This window comes from Meriones unguiculatus, chromosome 17, assembly GCF_030254825.1.
Source record: "Meriones unguiculatus strain TT.TT164.6M chromosome 17, Bangor_MerUng_6.1, whole genome shotgun sequence".
NCBI lineage: Eukaryota > Metazoa > Chordata > Mammalia > Rodentia > Muridae > Meriones > Meriones unguiculatus.
The window spans coordinates 39,802,122-39,820,722 of NC_083364.1; the positions used below are offsets into that span (position 1 = coordinate 39,802,122).

An 18,601-nucleotide genomic window follows, 5' to 3' on the forward strand; every position below is an offset into this window, starting at 1 on the left:
GTCATAGAGGGAAGTAAGGGCTGAAACAGGAACCCGGAGGCAAACCTGAGGTAGTGGGTGTGGGAGGTCGACACTTCCTGGCCTGCTCCTCAGGCTCACACTTCTCACTCCCAGCACTGTCGCCCATGGTTGGCTGGGCCCTCCCACATCGAGAACTCTGCAGATTCGCCTACAGGCCAATTTGATGGACCCATTTCCTCAGTCAAGGGACTCTCTCCCCAGATGACCTAGTCTGTGTCAAGTTGACAAAAACACTAACCAGCATTCTGGGTACTCCAGGACCCTATTTTTTTTTAAGTTTCATTTTCACGTATTTATTAAAACAGTGAATAAAAGCAATATAAATCATGACACAAAAATTAACCAAAAGTCAGCCATGAAGCCTAGAAAGAGAGACAGGAACACAATGAACCCTGAAAGGTTTAGCATAAAGATCTAAACGTGGGTTTTGAGACAACTGTCCAAACAGAACTGTGGACACTAGAGAAATACCTTATGCGCAACAAATGATACAATGCCATAATAACAATGTGACATAATAAATTATCAACATCAGTTTGGTCCTTTTCATTGTCGGGAGAGGGTGGTGGAGACAGCGTGCAGGGCCTGAGGTGTGCTAGTCAAGTGCCCCAGCTCTGAGCCAAATTAATTCTGTCTTAACTAGCCTCTGCCCACTGTCATCTGTGATAATCAGACCACATCGCTGTGGTATCTTGTGCAGCGAGGTCAGGGCACTTGAGCGGCACCCCAGACAGTAGAGTTTACCAAGTGAAAGGGCAGCACGATTCCCTGGGGGACATTGAAACCGTGTCAAATGAGGAACAATTAAAAGACCCGGATTAAGGAACCCGAAGAAGAAAAGGCTGCAGATCTATGACAGCCAAGAGCAAAGAGTGAAGGGCCCTCCAATGGGGAGGTCAGTAAGCTGCTGTTAAAGGACAGGCGGTTCCAGGAGCTAGAAACCACGGAGAGTCAGATTTCAGCTCAGTGATGGAGAACTTTTCATAGCTACAACCAAAGCCTGGGCTTTCTTCTAAGTATGTGCACGCCATCACCAGGACAGCTCAAGCAGAAGTAAGCTAACAATACAGAAGAGGCTTTTTAAGGGGATTCTTGAATTGCTGTGTGGTTGAGCTCTGTAACAACCAAGCATCTCCTTACAGTCCCAGGAAGAACATAAAAGATGACCCCCTGCCATCCCATCATCTCCCTCCATCCCATCTCCCTCCATCCCACGTGAGTCCTTTCTTTTTATTTTAACATAGTGGGAAGTACCGTGTTCTCTGAGGATGTCTCTAACTAGAGAGAGACCATGAGCTGACTACCAGTGATCCTCCAGGATACATGGGCAAGACCAAACACTCCAACAGCCCAGGGTGGGGAGAGAGAGAGAGACAGAGAGAGAGGAAGAGAGAGAAAGAGAGAGACAGACAGAGAGAGACAGAGAAAAACAGAGAGAGATACAGACAGAAAGAGAGAGTTAGAACTGGGCCAGGACAATGGCCGCACCCTGGTCTGGGAGAGGGGCAAATGAGTGGCTGCTGAGGCCAGTTTCTGTTAGGGCAGATGAAACCCTACCTAGTGTTGGCTCTGGACATTTGTTCTGAGACTTCTGCTCATGAGAGAAACGTTTCAGCCTGAGCCACTGCGCTGTTCAAGAGATCTCTGAGAACAGGTCTCCTCCCTGACCATCAGCAACTGTTAATCTCCAGGAGCTGGATGTGGTTGGCACCTGCTTTGTCCTTGACAGGTTTTGTAAGCTTCCAATAACTCTTTCCTCCAAGACATTCTTTTTGTTGTTGTTATTTATTTTACATCTGAGGGTGTCCCTCCCCCTCCCTTCCTTATGTGCATAAGCAGATTCACAAATTTCTAAAGGATGCTTTGACTTCCCTCCTTTGCTCCCCCTCCCTGCCCCCCTACTTCCCCCTTCCCCTCTTCATCTCCCCTCCCCCATATTAACCTTCCCCAGCACATCAAGTCACATCAGGACTGAGCATATTTTCATCCCCTGACGCTAGGCAAGGTAGCCCTGTCCGGAGGAAGTGATCCAAAAGCAGGCAACAGAGTCCATGTTAAAAACAGGCACCCCACTCCACTCACCAGGTACCCCATATGAAGACCAGATTGCCTGTCAGCTACATGTGTACAGGGGCCTAGGTCCAGACCACGCATGCTCCTTAGTTGATGTCTCAGTCTCTGAAAGCCCCCATGGGACTGGGTTAGTTGTCTCTATTGGTCTTGTGAGTCTCCTGTCCCCTCCATGTCCCTCCATCTTTCCCCCAAACACTTCTACAAAACCCCTCCAAAAGTTCTGCCCTAAGTAGATATTAGATATACAGTACAGGATAAACACACTACAATCCACAGACCCATAGAAGGAGGGCCCAAGAGAGGGTTCCAGAATGTCACTCAGAAGGAGAAATAGAAGAGACAGCAGAAGTGGATGAAGAGAGGGAACTGGGCAGGAGATGGAATGGGGAGGGAAACAAGGGTGGAAATCAGATGTGGGGAGAACGGAGCGAGGGTGGAAGGTGAGAGGGCTGGGAACAAGAAGGGAAACTGAGGGGGGCATCTCTTTGTCAAGCTGGAAGCCTGCTACAGGGTAGGCTCTGGGGAGGATATGGGTGTGACTCTAGCTGAGAGTGAAGGGACATGAAGTCTGAAAAGACCACCTCCTAGCCAGGTAGGACTAGTGGAAAGAGGGGAACAACAGCCCACTGGCAAAACCTGTGATCCAAAAATCACCTTGTCTACAAGAAGTGCAGGGATAACGAGGGGAAAAAAGATTGAGGGAAAGTCCAACCAATAATTGGCTCAACCTGAGACCCACCCCACTGTAGAAAGCCAGCCCCTGACACTAATAATGATACTCTGCTACGCTTGCAGACAGGAAGCTAACCTCTCTATTGTCTGGGAGGCTCCAGCCAGCAGCAGATGGAGACAGATGCTGGGACTTGCAGCCTCCAGGACACTCTCCGAAGCAGTCCTCACCCCAGGCATCCTACACATTTGCTTAATGTAGATCGTAAAAGCTCGGTCAAGCTGTCGTGAGCCATTCTTAAACGCTGATGACCTCATATGTCTCAACCTCACACTTACAGTCTTGATACACACACACACACACACACACACACACATAACCCTGAGTTCAGTGGATTTTTTTTTTTTATAATATTCTGCGAGATTTTTTTTCTCTGTACTGGAGATGGGACCCAGGCCTTGTACAGCGTGATAACACTGAGCTACACCTTCAGCTCTGTCCTACATTTTTAATTAGTACATCCTGGTTGTACATATTTTCAGGGTACAGTGTGATACTTTAAAATGTTTATACAACAAATAATGATTAGATAAAGTTAAGTAGCAGAACCATCACCTCAAATTATCATCATTTTTTTTTTCAACCTGGGAACATTTGTATCTAATGCTCTATTGATTTCATGAGGTTCTGAGATACAAACAAATAAAATCACTTTATTTTTTTTTTTAAATATTCTTTTCTATTTGGGTGTTTATGTGTTTTGCCTGCATGTGTGCTTGTGCCACACATGTATGCAGTGCCCTCAAAAGCCAGAAGATGGCGACAGATTCCCTGAAACTGCCACCATGTTGGTGCTGGGAATGGAACCAGTGTTCTCTGGAAGAGCAGACAGTGCTCTTAATCCCTGAGCCCCTTGACTAATCCTTTCAGTCCCTAGAATAACTTTTAAGGACATTTGGAAATGAGGAGTGACCATAATCTTTATAGCATTTTTGTTTGTTTTTTAAGATGACTAGACTTGGGGGCAAATAATGAGAAATTAGTTCCTGTAAATAGCGCAGGAGGGCTTAACAAGGCTGGAAAGTCAGATATGGAGTTCACATCTGATTCTATAGGAATTTGGAAGTTTGGGATTAATGGCTCAGAAAGGAAACAAACAAACAAACAAACAAATGATCCATCACCAACAAAACCAATGCGCAAAAGCTTAAAGAGCATAGCCTATCAGTGGCTGGGGAAAAGCGTGAGTGCTGCTATCAGGGTGATGGAGGCGGCCAATACTAACAGGCCCAGGGAAGCAAACCAGTGGAGGAGCAGCAGGCATGGTGGGAGGAGCTGGGCACTCAGGATGCTGGCTGAGACTCAGGTGCTTCCTGGTGTCTGGAGGGCACCTGAGGTGGAGACAGCTGGCTATGGGTCACTCAGTTTGAGCTCCACTTCCTCCCAGCTCCCTCCATGGCCATGTCTCCTAGCTCAGGCCACACCATCTGTCTGGCTCAGTCTCTCAAATCCCTGTGGGGTGAATCCCCTTTGGCCTCTTTTCTCACCTAGATTTTTCCCCCTTTCTTTAGCTGTTCTTTTCTGCACTCATTCAGGACCCAAGCATGGGAGCATGGGAGCATGGGAGCATGGGAGCATAAGCAGATTCACAAATTTCTAAAGGATGCTTTGACTTCCCTCTGACATAACTAATTTACTAAAATGTAGGTTACTTCCTCCTGCCTGCCTTGGAAGGAGCATGGCATCATCATTTAGCTTTCCCGTCCCCAGCAGCAAGCTTGGGTATAAGGCAGAGGCCCAGTTCTCTTAGTTTTATCTATAATCAGGCTTCTCTGAGTCGAGGATTATCCTCCTTTTAAGCTATTCACGGTTTTACAAAGCCAGTTTTCCATCTTTGCCAAAAAGTACCCAAAGGTGAACTCATTCCACAGGTACCGCCCCCAGCTCTCTGCCTGGACACTCAAGAACTCTACCTGCCAGGAATGAGAGTCACAAGATTCGCTCAAAGGCAACTGCCCATCCTTGTGCCCAGGGAAGTCCCTTTCTCCTTGTCTCAGAACCAAAACCACGGTCAAATAGAAAAACCAATGTTGTCATGGCGCAGCCTACGGGGCGGCCCCTCATCCCATGCTTCTCACCGAGATACTCTGCAGTGTATTCCAGTCTTGGAGTTTCCTGTTACTCATTCCTTTGGGGCAAGGCAGTTTATGAAAGCCCCCATAAAATGTAAGTGCCATGTGGAAGAGAGAGAGAGAGAGAGAGAGAGAGAGGAATCTGCCTTTGGCTATCAGGAATTATGTTCAAGTTAATGTATGGAACTCAGAAGGGAGTTGTGTGGCGTGACAGAGAAGGGTCTGTAGGTGGCTGTGTGCCCAAGCGGCAGTCCTCTCCTTCCTGCCCCCTCCCCTCTCCTAATATCTGCCTGGCTGTAATTGGCCAACACTTGCCCAATTCTGGAAGTCTTCCTAGGAGCCTCCCGTTCCCCTGCCTCCTGCAAGCATGTGTCAGGCCTGTTCCCGTGGCCCTCCTGTGTGATCCCTCCCCTTTCCCTCTCACCACAAGTCGTTTTGAAACATGGCCTCTGGGCTTCTGGTTTTTCTACTGAAGAATCTGGTGTGTTTCAGTAGTTTGCCTTCCACGACCTTTCCCCTCTCTCCCACCCTGTCAAATTCATATAATTAAATCCTAACTCTCCAACCAGGGATGATAAAAATAACCAAAAATCACTAGCAGCCATACAGAACCATTTTCTTGTTACCTGATGGCTGCGTCCCTGTGATGAATACATTCGTCTTCTCCATTAGAAGCTTCAGGAATATGTTTCCTATGTGCCTCCCATACCCCCACCCCCGTACCTAGGACATATTAAGAAGCCAGCAAACATATGCTAAATGCACAAAGGAGCCGATAATCAAAACAGATTTCATTTAAGCTTCTGTGAGTCCCATTCACAATGTGCACAGCAGCAAACCGCAGACTCAGCGCGGGACCACCAGGCCATTTTAATCCTGCGATCAAAGTTCAATCTACGGAGAGCGGGCCAGCTCCTTAGTTATTATAATCTGAGGAGGGGGAAGTTCCCTTGGCCAAAAGTTGATTTTCACCTGTCTCTCCTGAAGCTGACATGGCTATTAATGGAAGCAATATTTTAAGCCTATTTGCAAATGCAAATGGGTACAAAGCCTGAGGAACGCATCAAACCACTGCCTGGACTCTTTCAGCCTAAGAGCATTTTTTTTTTTTTCTAAATGAGCTAATGGTTTGTAATGTGCCATTAGATTAAGCAGGTAGATGGGAATGAAGAAGGAAAAGCATTGCTGGGCCCGTCAAAGTAAAAGCTGAACAGGCAGCCAGAGGCCACTGCAGAGAAACTGTTGGAATTCTCTCCCTCCACCTTGCCCAGGTATAAGAGGTCCGGGAGTGCCAGTATCTGCTGAAAACTTCCATAGCAGAGCTGCTGGGAACCCCCAGCACCCCAGAACCAAGAACAACTACCAACTATTTGGTAAGTGGCACCCTCTCTCCCCTGCCTGTCCCATCTCTTGGCTCACTCGAAGCTGACTCATTTCTGTAAGGCCCCACATCTGATGCCGACAGGCAGAAGCCCGAACGTGCTAGGCGAAAGGTTTAAGCCTGCGCCCTCTCCCCTCTCTCACCCAAGCCCTCTCCAGCTGGCTGCCCGGACAGTCAGAAGCCCGAATGTGCTAGGCAAAAGGTTTAAGCCTGCGCCCTCTCTCCTCTCTCACCCGTGCCCTCTCCAGCTGATTGCCCCAGGGGTAGCTTCTGTTCCCCCCCCCCCCCCCCGCGCTCGCTCACCAGGCTGCACATTTCTTGAGGGCACACATGTCACCGCTGCCTCTCCACCGCGGCTCTCAGGGACCACGTACACAAGCACAGTAGCATCCCCGAGGACTACAGGAACTTGAAACAAAAAAGGTCGAAGGTAAAAGAAAAAAAAAAGTATGTTTTAAAAAAACAAACAAACAAACAAGCTAGAAAACAGGAGCCTTGTCCGCTCCCCAGACCCCCCGGGCCTCCTTACAACTCCTAATCTGAGGCCTGAGGAAGGACTCAGCTACAGAAAGGGGAACTGGCTAGAGAGGCTGACACCACAGACAAGGGCTATGTCCTTGCTAGGTTCCAGATAACTTCTGCTAGGAGGTGGGCATTTCCACTGACGAGAATGACTACTAAGTGTGCCCTGGGGCAGCCAGCGAGTGTAAAGCCCTGAGGAAAACCCCAAAGACAGCCCCTTCCACAAACATAACAGTCACCTCCTTGATGCACGGGAGAGAGTCCCAGGAGTAAAATCCGTGAAGTCCTCCGTGCCTAACTGCTATGCTCGGTGGAGTCAAGAGAGACGGCTCAGAGGTTAAGAGCAGTGGCTGCTCTTCCATAGGACCCTGGTTCAACTCCCAGCAACCACATGCTAGCTCACAACTGTGAGTCCTGCTCCGCGGGACCCGACACCCTCATACAGACATATATGTGAGCAAAACACCAATGCACATGAGACAAAAATAAATTTAAAGAAGTTATGCTCTGTGCAGAGTCTCCCGCCCAACCAGAGAGCAGAGGAATCCTTTGTGAAGGATCTTTCCACAGATCCTTCTAGAAGCCAGTCTGCACAGACCGCTTTCATTGCTAGAGTCTCCTGATCTAACCTTAACTGTTTCTATTACTTCTGTCCACCATACCTGGGCCGGCGTGGAGGTAGGGGGAGGAGGGGCTCTTCTGAGCTAGGGGGCAAGTCCCAAGCTCTAGCGTGAGGGTGTGTGAATGCCCAGTGAGCGCTCTGAATCTGGGTCTTCAGTAGATTATTTTACATGTCTGGGTTTTTAACTCTTCCCTGGGTATTTGGATCCTTTTTCTGCCAGGCACTGGCTCTCTAGCCAGCTGGCTTGGCTGGGTCATTTCGGTGTGTCTGTGAGGTGAACTCAGGACAGAAGCAGCCTCATAGTACGAGTGCCTCACCAGCATTCTTAGAGGCTAGCCGGGGTCCCCTGAAGGACTGTGAAAACGGTCAAGGTTGATTGTTGCCCACTGGTGGAGAGACATAGAGCAGGGGAAGGAGTGTGTGTTTGGGGTTGGTGGGCCCCCGTTGAATCCTGGCTTGACTGCCAGACTCTGGACAAATCGTTGTCTAACCTACAGTCAGACTTCTGGCCTATGAAATGCAACCCATAATAGATCTCCTTGCTGCATGGTCACGAAAAACAAATGAGAGTTTGGTGGTAAAACCTGCAGATAATTCACTGGGCACAGAATATACCACAAAGTTAACTAGGCTTCATTGTTCCTTTCCCATTTCCTTTGGAGTCTTTTCTAGTTCTTACTTGGACCTTTCCACGAAGATCTTCACTCTATCAATAGCCCTCACGATGGTTCTTCACAGACAGATCTGAAAACCCAGTTACCTTCAGTCCAGGGCTACTCAAATCCATGGGTTTCTGCTGGGTCCTGGGTCCTGGGTCCTGGGTCCTGGGTCCTGACTCACCAGCATCCCTCCTCTCCAGTGACTCTATATTCTTATCTTAGAAACACCTTTATCAGGTGGGATCAGGGTGCCCTCTGGATTTTACAATCATTATTGTCATTGATTTGAAAAGGTCCACATGGTTTCTTTGTTGAAGCACATAAAAATCACCCACTTATCAGTGCACAGGGGAGTTCTTTAACATTTCACTTAATGTTCAAGGATTCTTCTTTTCCATGAACTCACCAATCAAAATACAAGATGGTGCGGGCTGGAGAGATGGCTCAGCTGTCAAGGGCACTGTTGGGGAACTGGAGTTTGGACCCCAGCACTTATGTCAAACAGCTCATAAATGCTTGCAAATCCGACTCCAGGTGATCTGACTTTTTCTTCTGGCCTTCATGGCCACACACACACACACACACACACACACACACACACAATCTTTGAATATACATTAAAATACAAAGTAAGTTACCTTTAATATGCTGCTATCACATCCCCTCACCCAAACTTCTGCCGTCCTAGCTGTCCATACTACTTGCCATGTGCCTTTTTCTAACTTATTTTAAGTACATTTCTTTTAAATATTTTTGTTAATATTAAAAATTTTATAATTCAGTTTAGTTAGAAATTTTTAAAAAATGAATAAAAATAACACACTACACTGGGCTTGGGAATTCCAGAGACCCGGGTTCATTCCCTGGCTGTACAGCTAATATCTGTGTTGTCATTAGAGTCTTAAGCTCTCTAGGCCCTACATTTATCACAGATGCGACATTGTGTTAAATATGCTTGCCTTGAGGGTTTAGCTGGATGGCATACACATGGCACCCAACCCAGACACGGAGGGGCCTCTTACTCTCTTTGAGAGGTTGTTTCACTGTTTCCCTCTTTCCACATCTCGTCTCTTATCTGCATCCTCTAGTTCCTGCCTGGACCGGCTTCTTCCCATAGGTATGTTACAGAGAATAAAGGGACAAGCTTGAGTGATGAGGCAGGCGGCTGGATGAGGGACATGGTATCCACACAGTGTTCTCTGACTCTTAAGATTGAGAGTTTTGAGGCTATGAGGGACTTCAGAGACAGTACTGCAGTCCATCAGCCAGGATCCTTCCATGCCACCTTTATAGACATGGGTCTAGCCTTGGCTTTCTCAGTTGACATACTAGAAAAGGTAACACCTGTTAAGAGAGCTGGATGAAAATGCCATTTTGAGAACAATCCAAGTCTATCACTCCTCGTTCCAGGATCCATAAGTCCCACTTAGATACCCGTCCTTGTCCTACTTCCTAGAATACCAGAATGTAATACTGGACCATTTTAAACCAGCTGAAAGCAGATACACAATCCCTCAGTAGTTCTTCCCCTCAGCCAATTACCAGAATTCTGGCTCCATCACTCCCCATTGGTTATGGTCCTTAAGACCCTAATCAACTGCACCTTTCCCACCAGCACCCTCTCCCAGAGTGGATAATCCACCTTCTAGCAGAGTCAACTCAGCAGCGTAGAACCAGAGTCATCATTGATGAGTCAAAGTTATGCTTGTGTGAGAAGTGTGGCAGGAGGCTGGCTCAATATGGTTTTCTTTTAACGCGCTGGGTTAACACACTCAGTTAAGCCTCTGCCTTCTCACCCGTCCTGTCTACGTGTCAGTGTTTATGGCGGGCTCTCACTTAATCAAAAGTCCTCGCTGACTCCCATCCATGTCATCAGAGGCAAGGGTGAACGGGGTGCCACAAAGATGCTGGTTTAGCCATGCCGAACACTGGTAGGCTGAGCACAATAATCAGTTCCTTGCCCTCGGTGAGGAGGAAGTTGCTGAGACCTTGGGAAGCTGCTTTCTGCCTGACTTCTCCACTTCCTCATTCCTGAACATTCTCAGCCCAGGCCAAAGCTACAGGGAAAAACAGTAGAGGGAGAGGAAGCAGACATGGCATTGGGCAGGGAGAATGCCTTCCTGAGGCCTCTACCTAATCATTGCCCAAGAGATGGCCTCTGGGGAATACCCACTTGAGACCCATTCAGTATGACAGAGTCAGCTTTCTATGAAAGCATATTGAACATCCAAACAAATATGTTGGTCCATTTTCCCATTTTGGCCATGTGCTTGCTAAATGGCCCCTGGGACCTGGGATGGAAAATAGTCTAGAGGGATTCTTGATGGTGGTAGAAATGGTTTTAATACATTACAAAGAGGCCCCCATAAACACTTACAACAACATTATTTATTGTGGTGTTTATTAGTGATTGGTATATCCGTGGTACAGAGATGTGTGCCGGGGCCAGGGGACATGAGAGATGAACTCCCACAGCGTAGGTGATTCTCGTAGGTGGCCCTTCGTCTCTAGCATCCCTTCCTCCCTTTGAACTGTGAGAGAAAGAAGACAAGGGAAAGAGATGTGTGGGCAGAAGGAACTGTGAGCACTCAAGCACCCCTCCCTTCCTGCTCCCATGGTTGGTGACTTCCTAGGGGGTGGATGACTCATGCCCAGACAGGCAATAGCTTCAGCTCAGGCTTGCAGTCTCAGCAGCTATGCCTACCCTCAGTATGTGAGAGGGTAGGGAGCTGCCAGACTCATCAGGCTGTGGGTTCTCGTATCTCCATAGCAACCACACAAGCTAGGATGCAAGGTCCTTCATCAGACCCCAGGTAAACGTCTTAGATTCTTCCTGGGCTGAAACAATGAAAGGAACGCCTTGGGTGACTAGCAGGGTGGAATCTGCTGTCAAAGGGGGCAGAATGATGGTTCAGAGGTGACCTTACGCCGAGTTAAAAGGAACTAAGGAATTACTACACTTTGGAGGATACCAAGTTCAAGGCCTGCCTGGACTATAGAATGAGTTCAATACTAGCATGAGCAACTTAGTGGGACCATCTCAAAGCAAAAAGTGAAAATAAAGTTATAGAGTGATAAAGTGTTTGTTCAGAATCTGCAAAACACTAGATTCAATCCCAGTAACACACACACACACTCATACACTGAATAAGGAAAGCAACTGTTTTATGTATACTTATACTCCTGATATTCCTATTCAGAATATCACTCGTGCAAGGGCAATAAAATGTGTGTGTGAACAGAATTCCTGAACTGCTCTCTCTCTCTCTCTCTCTCTTAAGATTTACTTAATGCATGTGTTCTGCCTGAATGTATGTTTGTGTACCATGTGTGCAGTGTCTGCAGAAGACAGAAGACAGTTCAGGGTCCTCTGGGACTGGAGTTTAAAAAGATGGTTGTGAGCTGTGATGCGGTTGCTAGGAATTGGACCAGAATCCTCTGGAAGGGCAGCCAGTGCTCTTAACCACTGAGCCATCTCTTTGTTGGGCATCAGTGCAGCCCAGAGCTGACTTGTTCCCTAGCTCTCAGCCCTGCTACACAAGCTCTAATAAAGCAGAATAGCTGTCAGCGTCCCTAGGACCTAATGCTGCCCTTTTAATGAAACTCTAACGAGCCCACACTTCCTTCCTATCCTCTGGGACAACACACAAAACATTCACAGTGAAGATAAAACTGTACGTGCAGAAGCCTCTTCCTTCAAGCATAAGCACACACTATTAAGAGGGAAAAAGTACAAGCCACAGACCGGGAGGAAAATATTTGCAAAGCACCACCTATCTGATGAAGAGGCTCTGATCCAAAATATACAAAGAACACTTAAAATACAATGACAAGAAGCTGGAGAGATGGCTCAGTGGCTAGCTGAGTGCTAGCTGCTCTTTCAGAGGTCTATTTCAGCAACCACATGGTGGCAATTGAGTTCAATTTTTCAGCAACCACATGGTGGCTCACAACCACCTATAATGGAATCTGATGATCTCTTTTCTGTCATGCAGGCATACATGTACATAGAGCACACATATACATAAATAAAAAAATATTTTAAAAAATATGACAAGGAAACAAACATCCCAATGTAAAACGGGCAAAAGATCTGAGCATGTACCTGGCCAAAGAAAGTATACAGTCAGTAAATAATGTATGCAAAGAAGGCCAGCACTATGCCATCACAGAACTGCAGGTCAAAATGATGACAACTTAAATACCAGAGGATACCAATCCTGGCAGCAGTGTGGATCAACAGGAACACAAATGACATAAAAGACTGGGAAGACCATTTAGCAAGCTCTTAAAATCTTCACCTACTTCTACTGTATGAGCTAGCAACCATACTTCAGAACATATTGATGCAGTGGAGTTAAAAACACCTGCACAAACACTCACACACAAATGTTAATGTCAGGTTTGTTTATAATTGCTTAAAAGCTAAAAACAAGATTACCCAGGTTTGAGCCCCTGAAATGGCGTCAGGCACTTTACAACCACCCGTCACCCAGCTGCAGGGGGATCCAATGCTTCCGTCCTCTGCTGGCACTGGCCCTCATATGCACACATTCATACACAAGGTACAAGTATATAATTAAAAACAAACAAAAAAACCCTTCAAATAAAAAATACTTAAATAGACGACTTCAAAGAAGATATTCAAGTGATCAACGTGGAGAAAAAAAAGAGGCCTTCAACAGGTGAATGGACAGCTTGTACATCCACGTAATGGAATGTGTTTTAATGATGAAATTGAATGAGCCACCAGGATATGAAATACATGAAGAAAACTTAAATGCCTCCAACTTGAGAAGGGAAGCCAATCTGAACAGACTACATACTACACGATTCCAGAAACATGACATCCTGAAGAACATAACACATGGAGATCATGAAGTGAGATTGGTAGCTACCAGAGCAACCTTCAAGATAGGACAGAGGTAGGGAGATAAGCAGATGGCACGTGCTGCCATGTATGATAGCATAATGGAGGTCATGGCAGCACATACACATTTGGCAAAACCATGAAAAACGCGAAGAGAAACTTGGTCTTCTGAAGCCTCTGCCTGGTTAATGTTAACGTCTTAACACCTGTTCATTGGGCCTAACAAATACACTGCCCTGCTGAAGATATGGCAATAGGGGAAGCTGGGTGCCCCATAGTTACAGGGAGGGTGGGAATTTTCTGTACTAGCTGCTCAATTAAAAAAAAAAATCTAAACTCTTCTAAAAATAAAAGCTATTATTTTCAAGACACACACACACTAACCACACACACACACACACACACACACACACACACACACACCAGTTCCTGGCAAGGCAACTAAATTAACGATGTGACATTTTAGAGGGCTCCCACACTGGTGGGAAAGTGAATTACGATTCATTTCACAGTCCAAAGGCTCGCTTCCCCATGTTCCACGCTGGTCATCAAAATGCCATGCACACAGCAGTGCTGAGAAAAAAAAAACTCCACCGCTGTATTTATAGCCTCTCTTTTGATAATGTATGCATATTTCTGGTGCAGAACCATAGGTTTTCATGTCAATTCCTTAAGTAAGTGAAAGAAAAAAAAAATCCACCTTTTCTATGGGCCAGATAAATTTAAGAAAAAATAAAGGTTTCCAGTTTCTCCCTTCCTCGTCCTTTTCTTCCCCCCTCTATCTCTCTTTTCTGGAGGAACATTCTTAGAAATGTGGTGTGTTTCTTTTCTCTTTGAATGGGGGAGGGATGCAGTCTTGGTCTATAGCATGAGCACATCTTATATAGTTAAAAGGATTTCAGGTTTTATTTTTTCGCCCTTTCCAATTTCTTTTTAGCCTTTATTTTTGTCTTACAAGGGAGTCACTGATGTAGAAAGGGACGCTCTTTCTCTCAAGTTCCACCAGGCTCCACTTCCCCCACAGGCTGGCTCTTCTCTTTCATTAGCTGCCCTGGAGGTATCCTTTATTCCCTTTCACATGAAGCAAATTTACACCCATCATCCATGCATGCTAGGAAAGAGGCAATGTCCATGACCTCTTCAGATGTATTCTGTTAGTTTCTGGACATAAAACCTACAACCCAGGGACACACGTCACCTGGATGTTCTCAGGGGAGAAATCAGAAAGGCAAGAGATGTGGTATATTTGCACAGTGCTTTCAAGTGAATGCAAAGACTGTTTTAGTCTCCGTGCCTCATGATAGCTTCAAAATATATGTCTGAACTTCAACAACAGCCTACATGTATGTGTACCAAAGAATAAAGTGAATGAAAATGTTATTGAGTAGATAAAAGTTGCCATTGGAGCGTATACATTCTAGACGGGACACTGCTGAGCTAGGTGTTGGGGTGTCTGCAGGGATATAGTAATGTTGACGATACAGGCAACAGAGAATGTGGGGAAGGTTGGCCTGGATGGACCGCAGGTGTTGCAACATATTTGATCCCATCATGAACCCCAAAACTGTGAATTGTAAATCTCTTGTTTCTTGTTTGGTTTGGTTGAGCCCTAACACACACCTTTAACCCAAGAACTTTCTATTTATTGTAAACAGGTGATTATGGTGTGGTCCACCCAGCCCTAGCAGCACACACCTTTAATCCAAGAGCTCTCTGTACACCAGATCTAATAAAGTTAATTCTAGGTCAAGAGGTGGAGCAAGAGACCAGCTGAAAGGGATTAAAGAGAAGGAGGGACTTGGAGTTGAGGGGTACTTAAGACAGTGTGGAGAAGAAAACTTTTAGCTCAAGCTCTATCTTTAGCTTAGGCTTCAGCTCCTCAGTTCCCTGGCTTTTTGGACTTTGAGTTAGCAAATATTCGGCTTTGGGTTTTTTGACCTTTTCCTCTTGGGCTGTCAGTTGTACTAGTAAGCCTTTCGGGTTTTTCCTAGCAGGACCTGAGCTGAGAAGGAAGGTCAGCTGATTACCTGCCTCTCTGAGCTAGCAGGTTTTCACACACACACACCCCCCCCCCCGGCATCGGGCTTCTGAGTGCTTATTGGCAAAATAGAACAGTTGGGATTTCCATCATTGTTTATAACAGCACTCAGGCTAGTGCAGCAGCAGATGAGGGACCCATGAGAGAGAGCTGCAGTCTGGTGAAGACATGGCAGAATAGAATCAGGGGCTTCTGGAAGCGTATGGAAGGCTCACCACTAGTCCAGGAGCAACGTAGATAGACCACAGGTCAGGCAAGCCAGGGTAAGGTGGAGAAGGGCCACAGTGTGGAACAATGAGGGGGAATCAACACTCATCCTGGAGATACTGGAGACCAGGGTATTCCAGGAAGACATTCGGAGGACCTTTCCTATCTTGTCTGCCTACTGGGGACCCAAGGCCTCCTAGAAAGAGCTACATAGGAACTAAGGTTAACTACAGATTCTAAAGACACACAGAGGTGAACACATGCTTGATTCCTCTTTACTCCTTTGTATTCCAGCAATATTTTCCATCTCCCAACAGTAATTGAAATTAAAGATGTCATTGCACCCTTGGAGATTTCTGGCTTTGGGCCCACAGGGAGCTGGAGAAGACTGGTCCATGCCATCTGGGGGGCCTGTGGTTGAAATGCAGGAGATCTCCAGCTATCCAGCAAGGTCAGGTGCCTGACCACCAGGCAATGGTCAGCAAGCCCAGCTTCAGTCAGGACCGCTACCCTGGAGACTAAATACTGCATTAAGAGCATAATGTGGATTCTAACCCGGCTGTACAGGCCACATCTCAAAGTTTTCAGACAGTCAAGACCTGGCTCCTCCAGGAGCTACTGGCTTCCCTTCACAGCCCATCTAAAATGCCTAGGGGACATGGATAGTAAAGCAGAGAGCATCTGTGGGCCCACGATGGCTGGAAGGACCCTTAACATGCCCTTCATTTGAACAGTTCTATATTCCAGCCCTGCTCTTCAGTGGCGTCCACTCTCTTTCAGCCCCAGGACTTCTCTGATAGTCGGACAGCCTGGTATTTAGCAAGTAGCAAAAAAAGCCTTTCTTTGACAAATGAAACACATGTGGTCGGTTTAAAAATCAGTAGCAATGCACGCATCTGTGAGGCCATTTTCTAGAACTCAAAATAAATACCTGGTCCCATGCTCACATTCCTCTTAACCTTAGGGTTAGCTGAGAACATTAAATGGGGACCAAGGATGCTCAGGCACTGCACACTGAGAGCCATGGGGGCTTATACATTCTGTGAAATCACCATCTCCCCGGGACCCTCTTTTAGGAAGCTCAGAGTGAGGTCAACGTTGCTGGAAGACATCGGCCCATGTTTTTTTTTTTTTTTTTTTTTTTTTCTGTCTTTGCAGAGAGGGCAGAGCGTACAAATCAAAAGTAACACGTTTTAACAAATGGCAGCATATTTCAGATTTGAGGAAGCCAAGGAATTGTGAAAGTACCCTATGCAAAAGAAATATTTGTGCAGGAATCTAAATAAGACATGCATGACAAAGTAAAAAAAAAAAAAAGACAGGGGCCCGTAGAACACAGCCTATATGAATGACTAAGCTTGTTTAAGGAAGAAGTTGTTTTTTTTTAAATTTTTTTTAATTTAAAAATTGGTTTTTTTTAGCTTCCATTTCACCACAGGACTGGGAGAAAGACCTCTGCCCACCGAATCCCTCTTCTCTGTGACATTTTCATGACCAGAAGCAACACATGGGATATTGGTGAACGCTTGGAATGTGTACTTGCACACTTGGATTTAGTTTTCCCGTTATTGGTGCAGGGCCACTGAGGTTTTATCTGTCTATCTATCTATCTATCTATCTATCTATCTATCTATCTATCTATCTATCTATCTGTCTGTCTGTCCATCCGTCTGTTCATCCATTTATCCATCCATCCATCCATCCATCCACCTACCTACCTACCTACCTACCTACCTTTGCAGTTCCTTTCTACTCCCTCCACATCCTTCTGTCTAGAAAATTCCAAAGGATGATGCTACTTAGAAATTTTCACTGGTGAAATCAAAGGTCACTCATCCCGATCCTGACCTTTGAAAAGGGCCTCAAGTTGAGCTTTCTTTAGACTGAAAACAATCTGAAAGGAGCCTCGCCTGTAGTGGTGCAATTGTAACGCAAAGAGTTGAGATTTTTGAAGGACATTTCTAAACCAAAGTGACCTCTGTGTGTCGAAGCTGAGTTGAACTTTCACTGTGCCTGGCCTCTTTGCATACAAACAAAAGAGGTTATTTTAAAAAAGTGGTGTCCTCTTGTTTTTGTTTGGGTCCCTTGGGATGGCAGCAGCCAGGAGGCAGTGTGTGGCTCATTTTCATACAGTGGATTGCAAGCTCGGGATTATGTCACACCCTCGCCTTTGTTCCTCATTATCTGCTTCTAATTCCTTAGTGTCCGGTTCTGGGGCTCTCATCTCTTCTTGCTGGACTATGACATTGATGTCCCGTGCTGTCACACTTCTGAGCAGCGCTCTTCACTGTCTAAATCCAGTTTTACTTTTCTATTTTTATCAGTCATCCTGTGCAAATTACCTGCTGGTTACATTATGCGTTTACTCTTTTCTTGGCCTCCAGGCTCTCTGAAGACTCTTTGCCTCCATCAATGCTGCATAAGCTGTTCCTCGGGCCTGTAACCCCTTCTTTCCCTTCTCAATGGCAAGCCTCTACTTGCCCTCAAAATGAAGGCTATTTTACCACTGAAGCCTTCCTGCCACCTTTACCAGCTCTTTTCCGGATGCCCCTGTCTTCCTCATGCCCAGACAGCACCATGTATTCACCCCTCACAACAGTTTCTCTTTGTGTTCAATTTCCTTGTCCTGAGAGCCATAGGGTGGGGGACCATATTTCTCTCCCCTTTGCGTTCATGGTACTTGATACTTAGTAGCAGGTCCAGAGAATGGCTCAGTGATCTGCCAACCAAGGAGGGAGGCTCCCTGCCGCTATTCTGTGTCTGCCGTCTTCATTTAATCTTCACAATGAAAGCGAAATGTTTGACATAAGAGGAGAGAGTTTCAAGGATGGCACAGCCTGTGAGTTCAGTAGGGTATAGAATTGAATCTGTTTCAGCTTCTGGCTGATCATGCTGTATGACTGTTGTCAAAGCGGCAGATGGATGTCAGCATTCTTTCTGTTTTGTTTTGTTTTGTATTTTTGTTGTTGTTGTTGTTGTTGTTTTAATTTTAATTACCTGATGCTGAAAGGCTTGACGCTTTTCAGGTGAGTTCCTCTATTTGGCTTACTATTTGTGCCACCTTGGGCTGGCAGCTGAGTCACACTTTTCTCATTCTTTTCTATTGATAGAAAAGATCTAACCCACTTGGTCGCTACCAGGGTTTGGGATGGCAACCATAGAAAGTCCTCATCATCGACCCTGGCCATCACAGAGACAGTGTGCTCCATCTACCCCTCCCCATGCTTGATATTCCTCCTTTCATTCGCTTGCTCTTTCATCCCCTGAAAGTTCAGACCCATTCGAGCTTTTCTAACAGACAAAGAAACTTGCTTAGAGACATTAGCAAAGTATGCAAAGTCCCTTTAATCTGTGGATATATATATATATATATATATATATATATATATATATATATATATATATA

At 45.9% G+C, this 18,601-nt stretch overlaps 1 protein-coding gene across 5 annotated transcripts in view; it reads right to left on the bottom strand.

Moving 5' to 3' along the window:
* Positions 1 to 18,601, bottom strand: part of Cd86 (CD86 molecule) — a 53,349-nt gene that overhangs the window by 22,633 nt on the left and 12,115 nt on the right. For 2 of the 5 annotated variants that reach the window (XM_060370338.1, XM_060370339.1), the window contains exon 2: positions 6,581 to 6,685. The exons of 2 other annotated variants lie outside the window; for them this stretch is intronic. In XM_060370338.1, coding sequence (XP_060226321.1) covers positions 6,581 to 6,609 — 29 coding nt within the window. In that variant the 5' untranslated portion in view covers positions 6,610 to 6,685. Of the gene's footprint in view, positions 1 to 6,580; positions 6,865 to 18,601 lie in introns of those variants that run through there. One more of the 5 variants, XM_021626946.2, reaches the window with a different exon arrangement.